The 23962-nt window shown below is 42.7% G+C and overlaps 1 protein-coding gene across 1 annotated transcript in view; it reads right to left on the bottom strand.

Annotated features, from left to right (window-relative positions):
- PLXNC1 (plexin C1) overlaps positions 1-23962 on the bottom strand; it is a 148895-nt gene that overhangs the window by 73550 nt on the left and 51383 nt on the right. Inside the window, exons 5-9 of the mRNA XM_019446434.2 lie at positions 15841-15955; positions 7273-7426; positions 3690-3777; positions 1445-1547; positions 1202-1303 (exon numbers count right to left, since the gene is read on the bottom strand). Coding sequence (XP_019301979.1) covers positions 1202-1303; positions 1445-1547; positions 3690-3777; positions 7273-7426; positions 15841-15955 — 562 coding nt within the window. The remainder of the gene's footprint in view (positions 1-1201; positions 1304-1444; positions 1548-3689; positions 3778-7272; positions 7427-15840; positions 15956-23962) is intronic.

Here is a 23962-nt window from a genome sequence, read left to right on the forward strand (position 1 = left end):
TGTCACTACGCCTTTGTTTTAGAAGCCAATGGTAAGAGAAGAGAAGCCCACCCCTTAATAAAACCTCAAAGACTTTTCAAATCTGGAGATATTGGCACACCGAGCCTTTCTAATGCCTTTAATTAACTTCATAATCCATCATGATTCACGTTCCCTCTCCCTGTTAGTTATTCACCTAAAGTTACCATCAACTTTTCGGTAGTGATGAAAAATGTGCTACTTATCTATATTGGCACTTGACCTTAAATAACAGCAAATGGATACATCGAAGCCATAGATTAGTCATGAAATAGAAAACCAAGCCTTTTTTAGAAAAAGAAATGTTGTTTTTAATTTGTCTGCTCCTGCTAGACCTCCCGATTAATAAGCTCGAGAACTTACCCTTTCTTGTTTGTCACCACATAGCACATGCTCAATTAACTTCTGTCAACTCACTGAAGCCAGTCATTCTAAGCATGGCCACTATTGTCTGCCCAGAAACGTTTACACGGTCATGTCCTTTTTTTCCCAAACATGTCTGTTGGTGGAACTTGGTGGTTTACTATGATGAAAATAAGAGGAATTTCCAAGGAAATTTCATGGAAAATATCTTTCCATGAAAAAAATTCAGGGGGAAATGGGGGGAGATGTGGGTGTGTGTATATATATGTATGTACATATGGATGTATGGATATATGTATATGGTTGATACATACATATATATGTATACACACACATATGGCAACAACTCTTTGTTTTGGCACTATTAACTCTGGGTTAGATCATCTCTATAATGTAAAGATGGGCAATCTGAATGAGGTTAGTTTGTATACTTTGCATAGACTCCCCTCACCCCACATAACCCCCAGGAATACAACTGTAATATGTGGTTCGAATCGAAGTCCCCTCAGTGCTATGTGTTACATGCTTCCTTCTACCTCCTCCTGAGTGAGCCACAAAGTCACCTTTAAAATTTCACTCCTCCTGGAACAATATCATTTTTCATAATTATAGAATTTTAATTTCTTTTATGTGAGTGTGCAGCCTTTGATGTATTGAGCCAATTAAGGGAAACTTGGTTAAAAATCAAAAGTAGAAAAGGGAATTTTTGTAGAAAGTCAAACAGGGAATTTTTAAAAGGAACCCAGAGCAGTGAGGAGTTGTTATTGTCATCTAAAGGGGATTTTTTTCCCCCATGATCAGCACAAAACTAGGGTCTGACCTGCAAGCCCGGGTTGGCTCTACTACTCCTATTCTCGGTGAATCTTCCTCCTCCCGCAGTCTTGGATGGTGCCCGTTTCTCAACAGCAACTTGACAGTGTTCCTGAAATGAAGAATATCCCTTCAACATCCAAGCAGTTGGGAAATTTAGAGTTTGAAACAAACACAAAAGACAGACTGGGACTGGGCGGTCACCAACACTTATTTCTGGTTCAACCTTGTAATACCAAAAATGGCACTTTACCTGGTTTGTCTTGTAATCAGATGGGTCACAAGCTGTGAAGGGGTGGATACACTTTCTCTCACTTTTACACCAAGCACAGTCAGTTCCAATACACGCTGGGCATCTGGCAACACGGAAAGCCAACTTAATTCCAAATCTTTAGGAAAATGTTCATGCCCTAGAATTTCCCTCCGTGATGCAGGGTGCAAGCATTTAAAACAAGAAAGAAGAAAAAAAAAAATCCCTGGACAGAGTAGGATGAACCCAGGGGAGGGAGGACAGTCCTTTGAGGATAGAGCACCGACTTTGTGCCCTGCTCTGGGCAGCCCTCAGGGCTGATGGACTGTCATGACACCTTTGGGGGTGTTGCCATGGGAACCCGAAGCCAGGGTCACCTGCTGTGCTGGTGGATAACAGGAACCCACTGGCTCTGTTTCTGAATCCAGTTCTGCTATTTGTCTGCCCTCAGGTAAGTTTCCCCTCCGGAGACTCACCTTCCCCGCCCTGCCCTCACTCACTAGAGCTGTAACTAACACCCCCACTGCCTGGAAGGTACGAGACCGAAAGTGTCACCTGGCAAGCGGAGGGAATGGGGTGCCAGTGTTTGCTTTTTAACCAAATGAAGGAAGAACTGTGTCTACTCATCAAATAACCTATCATGTGAGGATAACAGTAGAGGACTTGAAAAGCATGTTGTAGGAAAATCAGAGTTGAAGGAACAATAAAAACAGACTCTGAGGTTGGTCTGGAAACACAGCCATGGGAGGCCAGGGGAAGACTTGGCCTGGGACAGTGAGAGGGCCAGTGTAGGGAGAAGAGACACCATTCATATTTCACAGATTCTTCAAGAAATGTCAAAGCATTCGGAGCTTCTGACCTATAGAAACTGCAGACTCATGGGAGTGTTTATCCAGGCACCTAAGTGAGCTAGAAGCAGGCTTGTGATTTGCATTCCCATCGCGGCCCCTTAGGCACGAGTATACTAAGTGTAATGTACTAAGTGTTGTACTAAAGGACCAGGTACTCAAGGAAAGGGCACACTCACCCTCTGGGGAGCTGTGGGTCTGAGGTCTGGTTCTTAATTACCTAACTGTGGGCCCCAGGGCAAGTCACTTCCTTCCGCCTGGCCTCTACACTGGGGATGGGGGACCCGCTTTACGTTTCAACTCTCTTTGAACTATGCATTTTTTTTTTTGTTAACTCTCCCCCTCTTTTCCTATTTTCACAGACTTCTGAGGCTTTCTGTATCAAGTTTACGCCCCCCCGCCCCCGCTATATTCATTCAGTTTATTTGTTAGAAACAACTGAACTCAGCCCCTCTTTCAGAGTACCCCGGGTAAAGATGAGGTCCAGAGGCCCCTGTTTGGATAGCTGTAGAGTGGCCCTCCAACCCAGTTTTGAGTCTGAGTTCATTTTCCCCACGGCAACAGTGGTTCCCAGGCCAAAAGAAACATTCAATACCCACATAGTTGGTCAATCAAACCACTGAACGAGCTATAGAATCACTAATAACACGGCTTCCCGTTGTTTCCATGGGAACCTCCATCCCACCTTTCGACTGGAAAATCATGCATCTGAGAAACACATTTCCTCCCTGTCTTGTCTCTGCTTGAGAAGCAAGGAGTGAGGCGTGGCCCTAAATCAGGGGAGGTACACAGCCCAACAGGGCAAAAGGTGGCACAAAAAAGTGGGGGAACAGAGCTAACATGTTCTTTTTAATTTTAAATGTTTTATTTATTTTTGAGAGAGAGCGAGCGAGGGGGGAAGGGACAGAGATCATGACCCGACTGAAGTTAGATGCTCAATGGACTGAGCCACCCAGGTGCCCCAAACATGTTCTTTCGATGAAAGAGAGTTCATCTTGATCTTCTCCTTGATGATTTCCCTGGTCTCATGCTCACACCCTCTCCCCTGACTCAAATTCCCAAAGCCATTCGGCTCAGGGGGGAACATAGCACCCCTTCTGCTGTATTTTCTTCAGAGTGCCTGTCCGTCTGGGGAAAACGCATTTCCCTGTCGGTAGCAACACTTAAGCACAGTTGTTTGCTCCTTAGCTGCTGCACCTTACTTATTAGGGCTTGAACGAGCCGGCTTATTAGCTCAGGGGCCCTCCGATCTCCCCCTTCTATCTCCCATCAGGCCATGCTCCAAAAGGCACTTTAGAAAGTTCTACTCCGCAAAAGAATTCTTTCGGAAATGGAGGCGTAAAGCATATAAATAAATTAAAACCAATGAGAGAATACTTAAATTTCAAATAAAATCTTACTCTCTGAATGATGAGCAGTTGGTAAAGTTGAATCTTTTTGATAAATGCCAAGAACCGGAGGAGAACGTCATGTTGACAGCTAAAACATCTGGAGCAAAGGGGGAAAAAAAATGTCAATTATGGTGGAGTCCCGCTATCGTCAAGCAAAGCTGTAAATGCAAAAAATAAATATTTTTGCCTCCTTTGCATAGAGGGTGGGGGGGTGCCAGCTGTTTGCTAACATTTCAATCAGTATGTGGTTCCTTCCCGTGGGCCATTCACGTCAGGCAGCCCAAGCACACAGCACAAGCCTCCAAACAGACCCGGGCCCACCTTGTGTTCCAAGCCTCCCACGGATAATCACTAGGAAAAAGCCATTTTACAGCCCATTTACATCTCATACTCTCCCCGGGATCACTATCTCAGCTTGCAATTGGCCACAGCATAAGAATCAAACAAGTCACCAAGCAAGAACTGCCTAGAATACGATAACCAGAAACGTTAGAGAGCAAATCCTGTACCTTCAGCAAAATCCACGCTACCAACCTTTGCCTAACAAACCCTAAGCGTGGTTCCCATGGGCTGGGATCCATGATCCGCTTGGAGTCAACTGTCACCAGATCAACCATCAGAGTTGTCTTATTTGCTTTTGGAAACGTACTCATTGGCTAGAACACCCTCAAAAGGATAGAGAAACAAGAAAGATAAAAACCGTGCTGAATCAGCATTAGAGAAACGTCCTATTTCCTGTAGGTCTTTAACTTACATATTCTATCCAAGGTGGTTCCCAAACCCAGCTGTGTATCAGAATCACTTGAGAAATTGATGAAAATAGAGATTCCAGAGCCACGCTTCTAGAGGTTCTGATGTAACACACCTGGGGAGCACCTGGGACTCTGTGGTTGGCAATGTTCCCCATGACATGATCGGTAGACAGCCAGGTTTGGGTGCCGCAGCCTGGACAGCACCTGTCAAAGCCTACTGCACCCAAGCACAGCGCTCAGTGAGGTTTTTACTGTCCTCCATTTGGGGACAACATCGTCTTCCTTTTATGAGTTAATGTAGACCAAGGACGATACTTTAAAAATGAAGGCTTTCCGTGATAAAATAAGAAGTGGCCTAAGTTTGTTGGCATCCTTACTTTCCTTACTGAAATTTTATTAGTGTGTGATTCCCAAGGTCTGGGAAGATACTTCTCTACGGCAGTAAAATTCATGCTAAAAGCCAGGATGCCACATCGAATTCTGCTCACATTAAGTGATTACATGTGAAGTGTGATAACCCTCTGTTGTAAAGACAAGGAGGCTTGGAGGGTTGGCATGACCCCTCAGCAAGAGCATTTGCACAGCCACTTGTAAATGTTAGTAGAATGGACATATGGACAGTAAGCCTGAGAGACTCCCAGCGAAAATACGTTCCAGTGTTCAATGATGAACACCAGGAAAAGTTGTAATTTTCTTCGTGTCAGCTACGCACAAAACACTACTGGGAAATATCAGAAGGAAACTAATATATTTGATCTCTGCTCTGGTAGCATTTACAGTTATTCAGGAAGACATAGAATGAATTAGGTGAAAAAAAAAAAAACAAAACCCAATGATAGGACAGACAAGGAAACATCCCGTGAGAGTGGTCTGAGTTCCATGCAGCACCTGGCTACCAAGAAGGGGGTGACTGTGGGGACCTCAGAGGGTGCCAGAAATACCGTGGATTGTTATGAAGGAGGTGACATTCCCTCCCATGTTTCAAAGCAGAAGGGCAATAGGATTTGATGAAAGGGGTGAGGGCAGAGACAGAGGTTTGGCAATGACCACTGACCGGCTGAGCGCAAGAGGTGGGAAGTGAGTTTGTTTGCCGGCTCAGAACATGCAAGGCCTTCAAAGAAAAGGGCAGGCAAAGGTCGAGTGCAACTGATGGAGGCCCTAAAAGCAACCAACTTAGCTTTACCAGGTGATCGCCGATACTTGGAAAGCAGATTTTACACATGAGCAAGAGCTGCATTTTAACGAGCAAAATTAACTAGAAGCGTATCACAAAGGCTGCACAGTGTAAACAAAGAAAAGTGGAGAATTGGAATCATTTTCCAAGCAATTCAATCCCAAACCAGCACCATGAGCCGACATTTGTAAGCTTGGGTCTCTGGTCTGGCACACTGAACTCCCTTTGGAGCGGTTGGGGATTAACCGAGTGACACCAGCTCTCCTCTCCACTGTGATGGTCACCCATTTTAGGAGACCTGCACCAATACTGTGACCTTACTTCTAGTGTTTCTTGCCCGCAGGGATTCATGAATCCTCAGTGTGTCCACTTTAGCCCCCCACCATCTCTGGAATCTACCAATTTCTCTACACCCCCGCCTGACTCTGTGCCAGCCCTCACTGTCACCCTCACCCGGATCACTGCAACAGCTTTTCTTCTATCTGCTTTTTCAGAACCCTCTCCTTCCCTCCTCCAGCCATCCTCCACTTTGGCCATTCAACAAAAATTTATTGAGTATAAATGATTAATTTGTGCCAGACACTCTAAACCTTCTTTGCTATCCATTTTCTTTTAATTTTTTAAATTTTTTTTTTTTTTTTTTTTTTTTTGAGAGAGAGAGAGAGAGAGAAAGAGATCGAGCACACAAGTAGGGGAGGGGCAGAGAGAGAGGGAGACAGAGAATCCCAAGCAGGCTCCACACTCTGAGCACAGAGCCCAACACGGGGCTCAATCTCCCAAACCATAAGATCATAACCTGAGCCAAAATCAAGAGCTGGACACTTAACCAATTGAGCCATCCAGGCACCCTGGTATCCGTTTTCTATCACTCTGCTCTCTACCTCTCCCTACCCCATTTGCCCTAACCATATAGAGCCTCTTTTGGCTCCTCAAACAAAGCCTTTTCTCTCTTTCTAACCATCACACTAGTTGGTCTCTGCCTGGAATACTCTTCCCCCTTTCCTTTGGCTCAACTCTACTCATCTTCCAGGAAGCTTTCCTTGTCCCCTCAGCGACCCTCCAGGTTCAGTTAGGTGCCCTTTTCCTGTGCTTCCCATGGTTCTGTACGTCCCCTGCATTTACACACTACACTGTGATGAGCCCTTTGTCTATCTTTACTCCAACAGGCTACAAATACTGTAAGGGCCACGTCTAACTTGTTTGGTCACTGTATCCCTGGCACCTAGCACAGTGCCCGGCGCACCGTAGATATTCAATAAATACTTCCTTTCTGCATGAATGCAATCATCTTAAGATGATAGAACATTGGTTGTTCTCTTTTCTCATCTCACCAAGGGCATTCCCAGCCTCTCAGATCTCTGAATTATCTGAACCATTTGGGGTAGGGTCAGTCCAATGGTCTCCAGCTTCTCCACTCTCCCATCCAGCATACCCTGCTCTGTCATTCTCCAGTCACACGTCAGAGTGGGATCCTGGAATCATGGGATGAGGTAGGGCAGAGGTGAGCAAAACCGAGGGGAGAGCAGGAGGTAAGCAGACAGCGAGTCTAAAGGGTGGGAATGTATAAATCCCCTGACATTCAACTTGCTTCCTGGGCAATCTGAACTCAGGAGGTTCTCTTGCCTTCCTCACTTTCAAACAAAAAAAAAGAGCAGAGTCCACTTACCTTTGTAGGTTGCTCTGGTGGGCATGTTGCAGGTACAGACCCTGCCCGGCGGACTTCTACCCTTGCAGAGCTCCCTGCCCGTGTCCAAGTTCTTCACCACGCACTTCCACTCCGACCGTCTCGGAGGGAGGCTTCCGACCACAGTCACTGTAGTCTGTGTGGGGAAGAAGATAATTCAGGAACCACGTCATTGTTCTTGCTCCCTCTCCATCCATCCTAGAGCTTCAAGTGAACTCGCCCTCTGACATGCCAGAGAAAGAGAATCTCTCAGCGGATATAAAGAAAGAGACGTTTTATCGACTATTTGATTTGCCCTTTAGTGAATCACATATTCATATTCTTGGACCACTTTTTGGCTCTGTGTATATTTTTCTTATCATTTTTAAGAGCTCTCTGTATAAGATATTAATCTTTATCTGTCTTATTTCTGACACATGTTTTCTCCTAATCTACTGTTTGTCTTGCAACTTGTATGTGTGGTATCTTTTACCCCACATGACCTGTTTTTATGTAATCAAAGCAGCGTTTTTGTCTTGGTTATAAAGTTATTCTCAAATTTTAGCTTGTAGACAAATATGAAATTGTTTCCCCATCTTTGTTTTGTTTGTTAAACTTACATATGTAATATATCTGGAATTTATTTTTGTATATAGTATGAGGTAAGGGTCCAAACTTTATTTTCATCCAGATGGTTAATCAGCTATGTCATAACCATTTACTTTAAAAAATACCCTCCTTTTCCCACTGAACTGAAATACCACTTTTGTCATATATTAAATTACCCTATGTCTGGAATCTATTTCTGAATTCTGCTCTGTTTCAACTATCTATTGATTTACTTCTATTACAATGTCAAGCTTTTACTACTGTGACTTTAAATATATTTAACATCAGAAAAGGCAAACCTTTACTTATTTAGCTTTAATTTCCCAATTTCCTTAGCATCTCCTAGACATTATTCTTCCACAGAAACTTTAAGATTATTTTATTCAAATGGGGTGAGGAGATTATGAGTTTAACTGGAATTGTACTAACTATATGCATCAATTCGGGAGGTCTTATGTATTTGTGGTATTAAGTAGTCCCATCCAAACACATGATTTTTTGTTTTTTTAATTTGCTTCTGTTTGGTCCAGGGTTTATTTAAGAGAATACCTTGATTTCCCAGGGACTAAGTTACATTTTTCATTTCTTTATTTCTTCCTGGTAATGTTACTATCGTTAAAGAAGGTGATCTACGAAATCTACTTTTATTTTATTAAAAAAAATTTTTTTTTTAATGTTTATTTATTTTTGAGACAGAGAGAGACAGAGCATGAACAGGGGAGGGTCAGAGAGAGAGGGAGACAGAATCTGAAACAGGCTCTGGGCTCCGAGCTGTCAGTACAGAGCCCGACGCGGAGCTCGAACTCACGGAACGCGAGATCATGACCTGGGCTGAAGTCGGACGCTCAACCGACTGAGCCACCCAGGCGCCCCCGAAATCTACTTTTAACACTAAGGTTTTATTTGTGATCAAACATATGATTAAAGTTTTGGGGCGGGAGGCTGTGTGTGTGTGCACACAAATGGACACAAAAAGAAAATCTTGAAATTTCCCCTAAAGCAACTTTTTCCCAAATGAATTATCTAAAGAAACAAGGCAGCCAGTTCTCATGTTGAAACAGGAAAATCATCCCACCACAAGAAAGAAAATACTAATTACACGATGTGATAGAGGTGTTAATGTTATGGTGGTAATTATATGGCGATACATCAATGTATCAAACCAACCTGTTGTACACCTTAAACTTACACGATGTCATATGTGATTATATTTCAGTTAAAAAAAAAAGAAAATGAAGGTCAGAAAAAAAAGGAAATTAAAGGAATTAATAGGCCAGTGGTGGACCCCTTTTGCGTCAGGTGCAGGAAAGGGATCTGGTGGAAAGGTGAGCTAGCTAAGCATTAGGAAGACGGGAGCAGAGTAATTGGAAACCCTACCGCCTACCATGAAGAGCTACACTTCCGGACAGCCTGGGAGATGTCCATCTTCTGTTATACTTCTGACCTTCACCCAGACTTTCCGTACGGTCAGCTCAAACTCTGCTGTCTTGTCTTCAAATAAGCTTGCTATGTCTGTTTTAGTCCTGGGGTCACTGCCATCTTGCTATTTTCAAAACATTGTTTCTCAGCCATATAGTCTTGCTGGAGAAGGCAAGTTCTTATGAACCAGCTTCAACTGAACTAAAGTCCAACTACCTCTAGCAGACCTGAGCACGGGGACGAACCCCAATCCACTCCCACTAGCTCACCTGTAGCAAATGGCTGAGCTCTTATTCATGGTGCCTTCTTCAGCCCAGCATTTATATCCGCTCACACATCTTAGCATACGGTCACATCACCTACTATCCTGTATACATATAGGCCTTAAATTCATTTAATTGCTCAAACACTACAACAGAATCAGAAATTTTTTTGAAATCAGTTTCTCACCAGATTTAAAATTTCACATTTCCTTCCAGTTCTCACGTAGTTTTTAGGTAACAGTAATCATCGCCTTTATTTATTCCATATTTATCAAGCTCTTAACACGTGCTGAATGTTGCATGTGGTGTTGAATACTTTAGTGAACCCAACAGCTATAGTCCCTGCCCTCAAAGAGCTTATACTCTAGCAGAACTGTGACATTTCAGAAACCAGAGGGCCACAGGGTATGAAGAGATCATCAACAGACGATAGAAGCCTGGACCCAGATGGTACAGTGGAGACGGAAACCAATGACCGATTCAAGATATCCTTTAGAAGTCACGTGGGGCGGGACTGGAATTAGAGCATGTGGATAGGGAGGATTTTGGTTAGAAAAATGGAGGCAAGTACCCTGTACTGAAATGGAACACACAGAGGCAGGGGCAGACTTTGGGTGGAAAGTGTAAGCTTTCAATTTTGGATGTGTTTAGTTCAAGACACTTGTATAATGATGAAGAGGTGTGTCAAGTTAGATATGGGCATGAAGCTCAGAGGAGCAATCTGGGCTAAAGATAAAGGAGACAAGAACATAGAGATGATATATAAAGCCATGGGAATGGATAAAATTATCTACAGACAATGTATAGAGCTAAAGACAGGAACAACCCAAATGGGGTCTGAACTCCAGTATTTAGAGTTAGGGAGAGAAGAAGCCAGCAAGGGAGGCTGAGGCATGGCCAGAGAGAAGGAAGAGAGCATGGATAGGGTATGCCGTGGGGGGGGGGGGGGGGCAATGGAAGTGGGCATTTCAAGAACGCAGCCAACAGGCCAAGTAAGATGAGGACTTACAGCATCTACCGAATGGCTACAAGCAATTCACTGGTGACCCCAGCAGGAACAGTCTCAGGGGAATATTGGGACAGAAGCCAGGTTGGAGTTGATCTTGAAAATAGCAAGTTTTTTCAAATGTAGTGAAAGAAGAGGATAGTCAGGGAGGTGAAGGTATTTTTGTGTGAGTGCGGGTTCCAGGCAAGTACAGAGAAATAGCTGATGCCTTGGCTTAATAAAGCCAACTTGGGAATCCTTACCAGGCGGACAGCTCCTTCTCCAGAAAAGCTGGATAAAGAGGGAAGGAAGACACAGAGAGTCAGATGAGACAGAAAGTTTGAATGTCAATTAGCTAGTAACGTCCATGGGGCCAGAGAGCTCACTGCATTCTAGCAACAAACCTTATTTTATTTAACCACTCCCCTTACTGCCAAAGAGATCGGTTCTTTCCAGGTTTCTCAGTCTACAAAAGCTACCGCAATGGCCTCTGCATTCTTTTGGTTTTCCTTCTTTCAAGTTACTTCTTCAGAATTTGAAGACTGGAATTTGTGCTTCAAGCAGAATGAATATACTTATGCCTTTGGAAACATCACAGCAAATTGCTCTCCAAAAAGGCTGTGCTAATTGGCATGGCCAACACTAGGTGTTAGCATATCTTATCATTTTAATTTGTATTTATTTGATAACTAGTGAAGTTGAACATATTTCCTTAACTATGCCTAACTCCCTAAACCTCCTCTTGTGAGAATATATGCTTCTTTCTGCCCACTTTTTTGGTGTCTTGGAGTTTTTTTTTTTTTAACTTCTCCTAGCTTTAATATCTTACAATTAATATTTTGCCTATTGCAAATGTTTTCCTGAAGTATGTGCTTTAGTTATTTTTATTGTATAGATTCTTTTAAATGTCAAGTATATGAATATTTTTCTTTTGTTATTACATACTACATTGCTTCAGAGCTAAGAAACTTTTATTTCCAATTATCAGGTACTCCATTCTACTTTCTGGGGTTTTTTTGTTTTGGCTTTTTATGTGGATTTCTTAGTTTAAATTTTACTTTTGTATTTAACATAAAATATGAATTATGTTTCCATATTTGAAGTCTATTATTTTAGTGCCTTTTGGGAAAAGTTCTTTTATTTCCTCTTATTTTATGATACCTGATCTTTACAATTTTTACATTTATTTCTGAGCTTTCTTGTCTATTCCTAGGATCTCCAGTCCTTTTTTTTTTTTAAAGATTTTTTTTTTTAATTAGAGAGAGAGAGCACACAAGAGCGGGGGCGGGGGGGAGGGAGAGAAAGAGAGAGGGAGGGAGGGAGAATCTCAAGCAGGATCCACACTCAGTGCAGAGCCCAACATGGGTCTTGATCCCATGACCCTGGGATCATGACCTAAGCTGAAATCAACTCAACCAACTGAGCCACCCAGGTGCCCCTGTATTCCTACTTTTAAACAGAATCATGGGTTGAGTTATTATTGCTATATATATGTTTATAATCATATGGAAATGGTCTAGCTTAAATAAATTTCTGTGTTTTCAAAATACATTTTGGATATTCTTGACCAGTTCATATTATTTCAGTTGACTTTTATATTACTTTTAAGAAAAAGTCTATTCAAATCTTCACTGGGATTACATGAAATCTAGAAACTAGGTTGAGGAAGAAATGATGTTTATGATAACTTCCTGCCCAGCAACATAGTATGTGTCTGGATATATTCAGGATGCTTGTCGTATCTTCCAAGAGAATGCTTTGTGTTTTTGTTTTATTTATGCTTATGTTTTTAACTGATGAAGTTAATCATGAGTTATCAATAGCCTTGATAGACCACTGTCCCACTATCTAATTATTATTAGAAAGAATTGCTTAGGGGGGGTACCTGGGTGGCTCAGTTGGTTAAGTGCCTGACTCTTGATTTCAGCTCATGATCTCCTGGTTTGTGGGACTGAGCCCCACATCAGGCTCTGTGCTGACAGCGTGGAGCCTGCTTGGGATCCTCTCTCTTTCCCTCTCTCTCTCCCCCACTCATGAGCATACACACACTCTCTCTCTCTCAAACTGAATAAAAAAAAAACATTAAGAAAAAAAGAAATTGAGGCAAACTGTTGCATAGCCCAAATTGCTATTTTTTGGTAGTTGTCTTTAACATGTATCTCCTAGTAAAAGTGATTTTAAAATACAGGGTATATACCTCACTCTTTCAGTTGATGGCTGAGTATTTTGGTTGTTTTTAATGAATGAAATATTTTATTAATAGACACTAACTCTTTTACCTCATGTACAGTAAAGTTATCGATAGTTGAATGTTTATCGAACATTTGGTACTTTTATTTTACTTTCGTTTGAATCATTTTAAAAGCTACTCTGTTTAGGTTTCAAAGCTACACAACCACGGAAGATGAGCACATGGTGATATTTTTTATCTGCTGCGGTCCCATAGTTATTTCTATTACTTGTTTCTTGTATTGCTGCACTAGACACAACTTTGCACAGGATGCTGGTTTTACCAGTGACGGTGGAACTCCTTGTTTTCGTTCTGCTTTGTAAAAGAATGTTTCCAGTGTCTCTCCTTTAGGAATCCTGCTGCTGGTGGGAAATGCTTGCATGTCTATATATTTTCTGTTTTTATTAGTACAAGCTGTTTTTACTGAATGTTAAAATCTCTTTATAGGTATGCAAATAGTTTTACATAATGCAACAATGGGATGTCATACGTGCTTGTTTGTGTTTGCGTATGTGAGAATTTCATTTTTCCCCCCTACTTGTCTTGGCCTTCCCTCTCCACCACATCATCTGTCATGCCATCAGGAGAGCCCATGTTCACGACCTAGTAAGAATTCTTTTGTATTTTTCTCCATGCTCAAATAATCACATAGAGACATAAACATATATAGATTATGCTATATCAATAGCATATCATATATGCTATATACATCAATAGCATATATTGAGTTTGTGATCAATACAAGATCATGCTACACATACTTTTCTGCATCTTGCTGTTTTTGCTCAACAAAACCTCACGAAATCCCTCCAAGCCAACTGGAATTGCTCCAATTATTTCTTGTTAATGCCGATTCTGTAATGAGGATGAGGATATACAGTCTTCTAATTGTTTTGTGGAAAGAGATGATGCTTCTTGGAAGCAGGGGCTCTGCATTATATCGGGGTCTTTCTGTACTCAGAACGTTAGTAGAATGTTACAAAGGCATATGATGGGCAGCTAGCAAACACTCTTTGACTTGAGCTATGGACTGACGTCTCTGTAGATAAGGATCGGGGTATTATTTAAATTAACAAAGGTCTGGGACTTTCATGTAAGTCACAGATGACCGTGACGATAGGACATGTTTTGAAATAATAGGACTAAGAGATGGCATCACACATCTTATCAACGTTATTAAAATAATCAGTCCAAAGTTGGTTTCAAAGATGAACTTTACTCAGATTACTAAATTCTTATCTCCTTTACCTTGAGAGTGATGGTAGCTGGAGAGTGAGGTAATGGTTGTGTGGGAAGGCTCTACAGGGATTTGGGTAAACCATAGTGGGACTCAGGGTAGAGAAGAAAGCACTAGTGGATGTTTGGGTGGTAAACATTTTTTGTGATGTTCCAAACTAGGTAGAAATGGCGATTAAGTTATACCAGGGAACCCAAAGATAGGTAAGCAAATTATGCAAGCAGCATTTTTTATTTAATGAACAAGTTGCTTTCCCTTACTACATTTAGCTGAAGTATCACCCTTAAAATTTTCAAAATGATAAAAAAAAATCTTGGGTAATCCTTTTTTTTTTAAATGTGTATTTATTTTGAGAGAGACAGAGAGTGTGCTTGTGTGAACGGGGTAGGGGTAGAGAGAGAGAGAGAGGGAAAGACAGAGTCCCAAGCAGGCTCTGTGCTACAGGGTGGAGCCCAACATAGGGCTCGATCTCACACCCGTGAGATCATGACCTGAGCCAAAATCAAGAGTCGGACACTTAACTGACAGAGCCACCCAGGCGCCCCAAATCTTGGGTGATCTTAGCCATTTATCAGAGTCCTGGGTATATTCAAAGATCATGGCATACATATGTATTTTTTATCATTCTCTATCAGCACCCAAGTTAGCTATTTTCCAGACTGCTAAGAGAAATAAAAATTTGACCACACCTATGCTGAGATGCCTAAGCATCTTTTTCACACAGTTTTTTCACTCTGACTCAGGGCTGGTGGAGGTTTGGATGAAGGCTTTCCAAGTTCTTTTTTCACTGCCCCCCACCCACCGGCTGGAAGACAACAGAAAGTGACAACAGCCAAATACCTTTAAATCTGTGAGTTCTGATCAGTTATGACTTGAAAGCTTTATTCTTTTATTATTTATCACTCATTAAATGCTCCGGCTCTCCTTTATTAAATGTTAAATCATCTTAAGTGGTATGGTTCTTGCTATTTGAAATGGCAAAGTGCACAGGAAAAGAGAAAGTGGCCCATTTCCTTGTTAATGTGGCATTCAAATAAAACAGAGTGAGCTCAACAGACAGGTCAACTGACTGCTGATGGGGATCCTGTACAATTATTCATAATACAAGAACTATAATTAGGGAGAAAATGTCTCCTTATAGCACCATTGAGATTACAAGGCAGGAATTCCATTTTCCCATAGGGTATGGATGGCTGTGAATCAGAAAATGCTTGAATATGCCCCTCATTGCTTCCTTTCTCTCATCCGGTGACAGGGCTGAAGAGCTGCCCATGGCAGTATGGCCATAACAAGAGCCCACTGGCTTTCCAGGGGACCCCACTTGCAATTTTCCCTGCCCATATTGGTTTCTTGCCCTCTCGACCAATACCACTCATATAGCCATGCACATAAGCTAGTTATCAGGAGGAGCCTGAGCAAATTAGGAAAAGGACCATAAAACAAAATTCTACACTTAAGCCACATTTAAGGAATCTTGTTGACCATGAACTGGAACTTTTTTCTTCTTCTTTTTGTTTCAATCAGTATATTTTTCTACTACAATGATAGTCCATCTTTTCTTGAAATTCAGCTAATGAGGGTCATCTTCAGCTCTGCAAGCTGACAAACTCCATGAGGGCAGGCTCACGCTATGTCTTGTTCTCCGCTATTTCCCTAGCACCTTGCAGTGTGTATGGTATCTACTGGGCACTCAGTATTAGTTAACGAAACGAATGGGCTCCCTTACTTCGGCTTACTTAACACTAGTAGGTATTTCACACACAGAAGGAAGCGAGCATTAGTTGTACAAAGTGAGACAACAGAGACAAATGAGAGTCTTTCCTCTTACCTTATCTTCACTGCTTCGAAATAGGTTAATTTGAGGGCACTTTTTAGCTCCGGATGAAATATCCAGCCAGTTTTCATAGTTGTCTAAAGGTACACAATCTTCTTTGAAGGTACACCTATCAGAAGAAGCAAAAGGCAACAAAACAGCAACCCCACACATGCATTAGTTCAAAGTTTCTCATACTTGGTTTCAGTGCAGAACGCCAGGCTTTGTGGAGAGGACTATCGATTTCGAGTGAGAATAGGAACATGATGCTAAAACCATGAAAAGCAACAGGCCAGCAGCAGAGCGTTTTTCCATCATGTCTATGAGCAGGGAACAACACATTGAAATGTAGACAACACGTTGAACTTAGACTCCCGAGGCACCTCTCACGATGACATCGCCAAATACATCCAAAGCATATCCTCTCGCGGATTCTAAAATTAAAGAGCTCCCTTCCAGAAAAACCTTGCAAAGCACAGCCCAAGAAGGGGTTTACAGATCATATAAATTTTAGGTTTGTGATTTGTTCCCAGAATATCAACCTACCGTGCAAATTTTTATTACAAAAATAATAAAGCTAGCTTGTGCTTTGTTGTATGATAATTAAATATAAATATTTCAAGGGCAGAGTCCTCCCAAGAATGTGATAAGCCATTCCATAACCATCTGCTACATGACATTTATTTAGACAGAAACCCAATTATATCAAAAGATATGGGTGCAACACTTTCCAGGGCCACTGTCTCAAGTCTGTCAGCTCACAGGATGCCCCAGATAAATCTTAAGCTGTAGCCAGGGCCAACTCCTTTGATATACATGACCAAGAGCTGAGGGGTGAGACCAGTCCTTCGCTCGATGTCTCAGTCACTCTAGGTCATGCTAACTTGGGAACTCCTATCTCACCAGAAGGGCCGCCAACCAGACGAAAAGAATGAACACCAAGTGTCATGTTCGTCTCGAAGGTGCTGAATTCCACAAACATTCCACTGAATACCATCCAGGCAAGACTAAGACATCTCTGTTATCTAAGCCTCCCCAAGGCCTCAGGTTAAAATGAAGGGACAGGGGAGAACCAGTGTCAGTAAGTTTGAAAAGAAATGGAAAATTCATGAATCATGAGATTGAAAAGCAACCAAATGATAACCACATTCATCTGTGGGGAGTCCCTGAAAGGACCGGAGTGCAGTGGGGTGTGGTCCCCCAAAAGGTATGTGACTTCACAAGCATTTCAATTCTCCTTCTTCCTCTTCTCTCCTTTTTTAATTCGTAAGAATTTAGGCCCCACGGTTTTGTCTTTGAGCTCTGCGCTAATTTGAATATGACAAAAATAGAACAGGAAGCCAGCGAGTTTCATTAAACATCATCCTCAAGCACAATGCTTTGAGCAAGCATTGGGGAACCCTGTTTGCTAAGAGCCCATCGGTGTCCAAACTCCCCTACATCCGTGGCAGTTCCTTCTCCAACACCCTGACCGTGGGGATTTTCAACAGCGGTTCTCCTCAGCTATAAATTTATCCGACCCTTGATGGCTAGCTCGTCCGTCACGGACATTAAGTTCAAATTCAACGGCCTGTCGGTGTCACGGGGCGTTTGCCACAGAGGGACAAGTATGGCTGGACTGAAAAACAGAATGATGAGGCTGGTTTCTCTATTTTGTATTTGAGAGAGATTAGGACTGCCAAAAACTACGTGCCTCTCAGGGGCACTCCAGTTTGTATTAGGCGCTTCCTCTGTCTCTAAGAACAACAAAAACAAAAACAAAAACAAAAACAAAAACAAAAACCCAGTTCTAGAGAGACCGGAGTACAAATATTGTCGTAGGCTCTTAATGCTGCCTGGAAGTCAAGGCCCAAGGCTGCCAAAAAAACAAGTGTAAAATATTTCATACAAATAGTGCTGCGATTTGCCAATTTGTAGGCACAACACAGTGGTGCCACTGAGTTATCACTCCCTTTGCTGAACTCCTATAGCGTTTCTTGTCGGAGCCACACATTTTGGTATTTAATCATATGTTGTGTTGAATTACGACTTAACTGTTTCATATGCCGGTGTCATTTCTCCCCATGTCAGCTCTAAGCTCCTCAAAGGAAGGGAGAACGTTTTTAATGTTTCTTCAGCAAATCCCTCAGTGTCTGTCAGCATGATATGCAAATACTGGGCTTCAATAAATATTTTTGAATGGGTGGATGAAATATGAAATCTCTATAGGTTCTTTCCGGTGATTTTTCTTTCTCAAGTTCTCTTACAATTTAGGTCTGACTCCTACTTACCATAAACAGATTATTTTTAATGTAAGCTAAAAGTTCAAGTCCAGGGCCAGGGAGGGAGAAAATTAAGAGTTGAGGTTTTATCTTTTGGAAGCTGATCAGTTTATCTTTTGGGAAAAAAAAGAAAAAAAGAAAAAAATATATAATGAACCTCTTCCTTCCTATTTTGTGTAAGGTAGGAACAAAATCCAACCATGTTAAGCAACTCAACATGAATTTCTTATTTTTAAGACACCTCTGAAATTTCGAAGCTCCCGTTTCTTGCTTAACAGTAAAAATAAATAAATATATAAAATAAAAAAATAAGACAGCAAACCGTGACACTAAGAATTCACAACCAGATGGTCAACCAACAACAGTATCTTATTACTTCTCCAATATTGCAGATGATAAAATCTTCATGACAGCACATTACCCACGCATTCGAATTTCTTAAGGAGGGGGAGCAGATCCTGGGGCCCCCACGTTTTAGTGAAACAAAACCAGGTGTTTTGAAATTATCCCTTTTGAAAGCTGTCATTCTTACTCCTGTGTATCACCAAAGCAACGGTCAGGCGCGTAGACACGTAAGCCTTTGCCCAGATGAAATTAAAATCTCGTGGTGGGGCACAACTCTTGGTGAGGCTGACCCTCACGAGGTGCTCTCAGGTAGGCTGATCTCATAAGTGGCTTCATTTCAATTTCTTCAGGCCACAAATCAGAGGCAAATTGGATTCGGATTACAATGAGCACATTCTGGAGAAACGGGCAAGCGATGTATTTGCTTCCCTTACTCTGTGTTATTGCTGCTGCCCCTCCCTCTACGGGGGAGGGTCCACCCAAAAGTCCTAAGATTCCCAATCACTATTTTCTTTTTCTCGTCCTTATTTCTAGCTACATCTCATGCCCACACGATAAGGCCACTATGCAGACACTAGCCTATTTGCCAATCAGGGAATAGAAGCTGCTCAAATGCAAAGAAAAGACTGTAGAAACAAAACAAAGCAAAAGCCAAACCAGAAAGTTAATTAAAAAAATTTTTTTTCCTTAGGTGAAAAACACTGTATGTGGAAATCCTTTAGGGAAAAAGAATAGTTAAAAAGGCCCGTTCTTATTAGTTTGCTATGAAATCTGCTGTAAAGCTTAACCTATTCAAAATAATAAGAGTTTGATAATGCTCACTCAACTCTATGAGTACATGGGCCACCCCTCCCCCACCCCCAACTCATTATAAAGTATGCTCAAAACCTATCCAGGCCTCCACTCTTTTTTTTTTTTTAATGTTTATTTATTTATTTGAGAGAGAAGGAGCAAGTGCGTAGGAAGGGCAGAGAGACAAGGAAAGAGAGAATCCCAGGCTCTGGGCTAACAGTGCAGACAGAGCCCAACATGGGGCTCGAACTACGAGATCACAACTTGAGCCGAAATCAAGAGTCTGACGCTTAACTGACTGAGCCACCCAGGCGCCCCTAGGCTTCAAATTTTGAACAGAAAGGTTCCAGATACTTGTTTCTAAGTTTGCTGTTTGGAATTCAGAAAGTATTTTCATAGTATGGGTTTGCTTCCTGAACTCCTGGAAATCTTTCTAAACCCAAATATCCCAGAATAACTACCCCAGGCACCTGCAAGGAGGGAGAACTGCCCTGACCAGGCCCTGGACCGAGTGCTACAAGCAGTACTCCCCCTTCGTCCTCACAGCCACCTCATTCTACAGGGGTGACACAGAGGCTCAGAGAAGTGCAAAAACATGCCAACATCATACAGCCACAAGCGACACGAGTCTGCCTCCGGAGCCACCCACTTGGCCACTCTGTTGCACGGCCTCCTAGGAATCCTGACAACCACTTAGTAAGGTGTGAAAGGGTAAAGATATTCAGAGATCCCCCTGGCTTCCTGGGGCCTCAACAGTGGTTGGGGGCTGGGGCTGCGCCAGGCCAGGACGAGCCCCCCAGGATCAAAGATTAAAGAAGGTCAGACAGAGTCTCTAGGTTGAGAGGACATCAAGGACAGGGTGGGGAAGGGGGGATTCTGCGACTCCTCTGATTTGCATCTGTCACTAGCCCTGAATACAAAACATCCATCTACAGGTTAAAATCCCAGGAGGCCCCCATTTTACAAATCTACCGTGCCCCCCAAATCGGCTCGCTACCCATCTGTTTGTCATGTGGAATGCACATTTCCCCTCCCCGCAGAAATAATGTTATAAACAGTGATTAGGTCTCCAGGTTAGCCCACAAAACCTATTTATCCGTAATGTAACCTTCGATGCTATATATTTGCAATAAAGTGTAGCCGGAAACAATGAGATTGCAGCCATTTGCATTATATAGCAGTTTTTCTTCTACTTTACTTGTGTTTCTGCTCAGCTGGTAGTCTGGGAACAGTGCCCAGCTGGATCGACTTTTACATTTATTACTACAGTATTATATTTATACAGCATTTCTGTTTTTTTTTTTAATGGGTATGATTTAAATTATTAAATTGTTTTCATGCCAACAGAATGCACAGGGAGACCTACCTCTGAAAAGGAGCTGAAGTTTCCAGGCAGGTGAAAGGCCCCTGGGCTGGGCTGGGGGACCCTGGAATCTGACTCTATTAGGCCAGAATCTCTCTCTCTCTCTCTTTTTTCTCTTGGTCAGTGAGAGTTTATTGGTCCTTAGCATGACATCTCAGTTACCAAGATAAAGTCACATACACGACTGCAGGTAAAAACACGTAAAATAATATAAAAATATATTGAAAGCTCCTTTTATGTGTGTCCTGAATTAAGTGGTATAACAAACGCTATCATAAACAGAGAGCTTCAATCACACAACTCAGTCTCACTGAAGTTACAGGAGTGTTTGTAAATACGAGTTTTAAAATCTAAGTTACAAACATGTAAGCACTGAAAGACTAGTATAAAAGTGAAATGTGGCATCTAAGTGAGCTCTTCTGTCATTTGTAGTTGACAGCCTGGGACAATGAGGGAGCCTTGCCTCACCTACTTTTTGAGGTACGACTATCCAACTAGGTCAGCAACATGCTGGAATACTTAATGGTCTTTGAGTTGACTTTTCCCTTCTGCGAAGCCCGAAGAGCAACCCAGAGCTTATTACTGTGCAAAAATTCTCCAAACTCCTAATAGAATTTAGGAGGGAACTTTTTCTTGTGACCCGCAGTGTCCTGGCCTCAAGCCAGCGAGTCCCCAGGGCTCAGATGGGGCTGACTGCCAGCAGCCCCTTCCTAGGGTGATCCTTTTGCTCCAATTTGTGCCTCCTCCTTCTGATAAAAAAAAAAAAAAATCTCGTATCGAAACGTAAAATAACCCATCGCTTCAGAGACCTCACCATGATCACACTCACTCCAGGTGATATAAAACTGAAGCCACTAATAGGAAAGTTGGCAAAAAGCATGTGAGCCCTGGAGGACTTCTGCCCGCCCCTAAGAAAAATCCTACTACACCTGATGTCCCTGCCGGGCCCCTGGCGTCCACTCCTAAGGTCAAAATCGGCAACACAGTGCCATGGCCCTTCCTCCCGAGACAGCCTAAGACCCTGTCCTTCCACCTGTAGCCCTCAGAGGAATCAAGTGGATCTTCAACTTCACAGTCAGACCCCTAAGGCGCCCGGCAGGTTCCAGAAGGGGTGGTGCGGGGGAGCAGGCATCCTCCCTGCCTCAGTCCTCAAAGAGCCCACTTACTCAACCTTGAAATAGAAACTCTGAACTCAGAAACGTTAACTTCTACTTCCTGCCACTCGAATTTCATCAGCATCCCCTAATCTAATTGTTCGCCAAGAGCAGACAGTCCCTGAAGGAAACTGATAACTAAGTATCAGGTCATTGGCTGGAATGTGGGGTTGGTGTGACCTATTCCAAAGATTCTATACTGATATGATATCAGAAAACTTTTAACAAGGAAACAAATCCAGCCTCTCAGGGAACGGAAGGCTGTGTCCACATGGGGGGAAGGTTTTGCCAGGAGAGCATCCCAAGGTCTTCTGCTAAGTGATTTGAAACAGATGTCTGCATTTTTAGGAAAGGCACAGAGGAGGACCCAGGTGGTCCCCAGGGTTGGGGGGCTTTTATGGACACTGTCAGTCCGCGAGATGAAGAAACCAAACTCGACTGAATAGAAGAGAGTAGGATGTCACTGTGGCAAAACTACACTCCGAATTCAAGGCCTCCAGAGTCAGGGAAAGGGAATGTCAAAATGCAAGATCAAAATAACTTGCCGGGGAAGCTGAAAAATTGGATCTTCATCACTGGAGCTGAAAGGCAACCTACATGATAAAATTATGCTAATACAGAGACAATTTAGAAGATTTAAAAAAAAAAAACATCTAATATTCCAGGCCACGTTCTTTCACATGATTTGATTCATTGTTTCTTCATAACAAACCTATGAAGAACAGAATTGTCCCTGCTTTACAGATGGGGGAAACTGAGGTGCAGAAGGCACCATATTGCTTTCCCAAGGTCAAAGAGTTAGCAAGTGGAGGGGCTGAGATACAAAAACCAGGCAGTGTAGCTTCCCATGTCCATGGTCTCATCTATGAGCCTATATGGCCTCCTACAAAAGCTAACACTGAGCCCTTCCCACCAGAGCTGGGCCAGGCACTGCTCTGAGGGCTTTCTGGAAATCAACTCATTGATCCTGACAACCACCTCAGGAAGTAGGTATTATCTGCTCCACGTCAAGCATGAGGAAACTGCCGTGCAGAGAGGTCAGGTGGTGCAGTATGGGTCTCAGCAGTCCTCTTACTCCTGTGCCAAATTCCTCAGGGATTCCAAAGGCTTCCCAGGATAGCAACATCGTAAGTGCCAAGATAAAACTAAACAGGTTCTCCCAGAGCAGGGCCATATAGGAAAATACAGGTTTTATTCACTTCTTGGCATTTTTCAAAATGTGTTCTTTGGGTTGTTTTGGGTGTTCGTGTTGAAGTAGGGTTCTATGGTTACGAGGTTTGGGAGACACTGGTCAAAAAAAATTTTTTTAAACTAATTTCTCTGCTGCAGGACTTCTCAGAGCCTTGAATATGCTGGTGTACTTTGTAACTTTCCAAGGCAGGAATGAATGATCTTCCAGCTTTTTAGAAGTTCTAGTATGCACGCCAGGAAATACTGCCCGATCTTGGTTAATGAGCAGTAAATCAAATAGTGGAAAAAATAGAAAACCCTGGGCCTTTCTTGGCTTTTTTCTCAACTCTCATACTCGGTTGATCATGACCTATTACTTCTCAGCATCCGTCTAGGCTATCTCCCACGTTCCACCCTCATCCATCACCTCTCACCTGGGTTCCTGCCTTCCCACCTCCAGTGCCTCCAGCCAGCCTCTACACGGGCATCTAGGTTATTCTCAAACACAGAGTGATCATAGTACTTCCTACTTAAAAACTTTCAATGGTGCCCTTTTGCCTACATTAAACTCCTCCACCTATGTGTCTTTTATGACAAGGAGCCTAGAACACATGTTTCCATGTCCAAGTCTATAACCTGACCCTAGCATCTAGCCCCTGCGTTCCTCTCCAAACTCATCCCTAGGCAACTGTGGATTGGTGAGTCTGTCTGTTTGATTAACACATGCGGTGCTAACATGCCTGCCTCTTCCTATCATATGCTGTTCCCATGGTCCAGAGTGCCCTTTGGCCTAGAATATACTTGGTGCAATTATGTTCCTTGTTCAAGGCTAGTTCAATGGGACTTTCCCCATGATTGCTTGCCCAACCTCTAGGCAGAGCAGTCGCTCCTTCCTCTGTGTTCCTGTGGCACCTTACATAGGCTCCAGGTGTATACAGCACATAGCATTGGTGGCTGATTGCCTCTCTCTCCCACCAGACTGTAGGTCACCGAGGGAAAGGCCCAGCTCATTCACCTTGGCGCCTCGGTCTAGTACCATATTTCGCATCCAC

Source organism: Panthera pardus, unplaced genomic scaffold (assembly GCF_024362965.1).
Source record: "Panthera pardus isolate Hobbes unplaced genomic scaffold, ASM2436296v1 HiC_scaffold_6, whole genome shotgun sequence".
NCBI classification, from domain to species: Eukaryota; Metazoa; Chordata; class Mammalia; order Carnivora; family Felidae; genus Panthera; species Panthera pardus.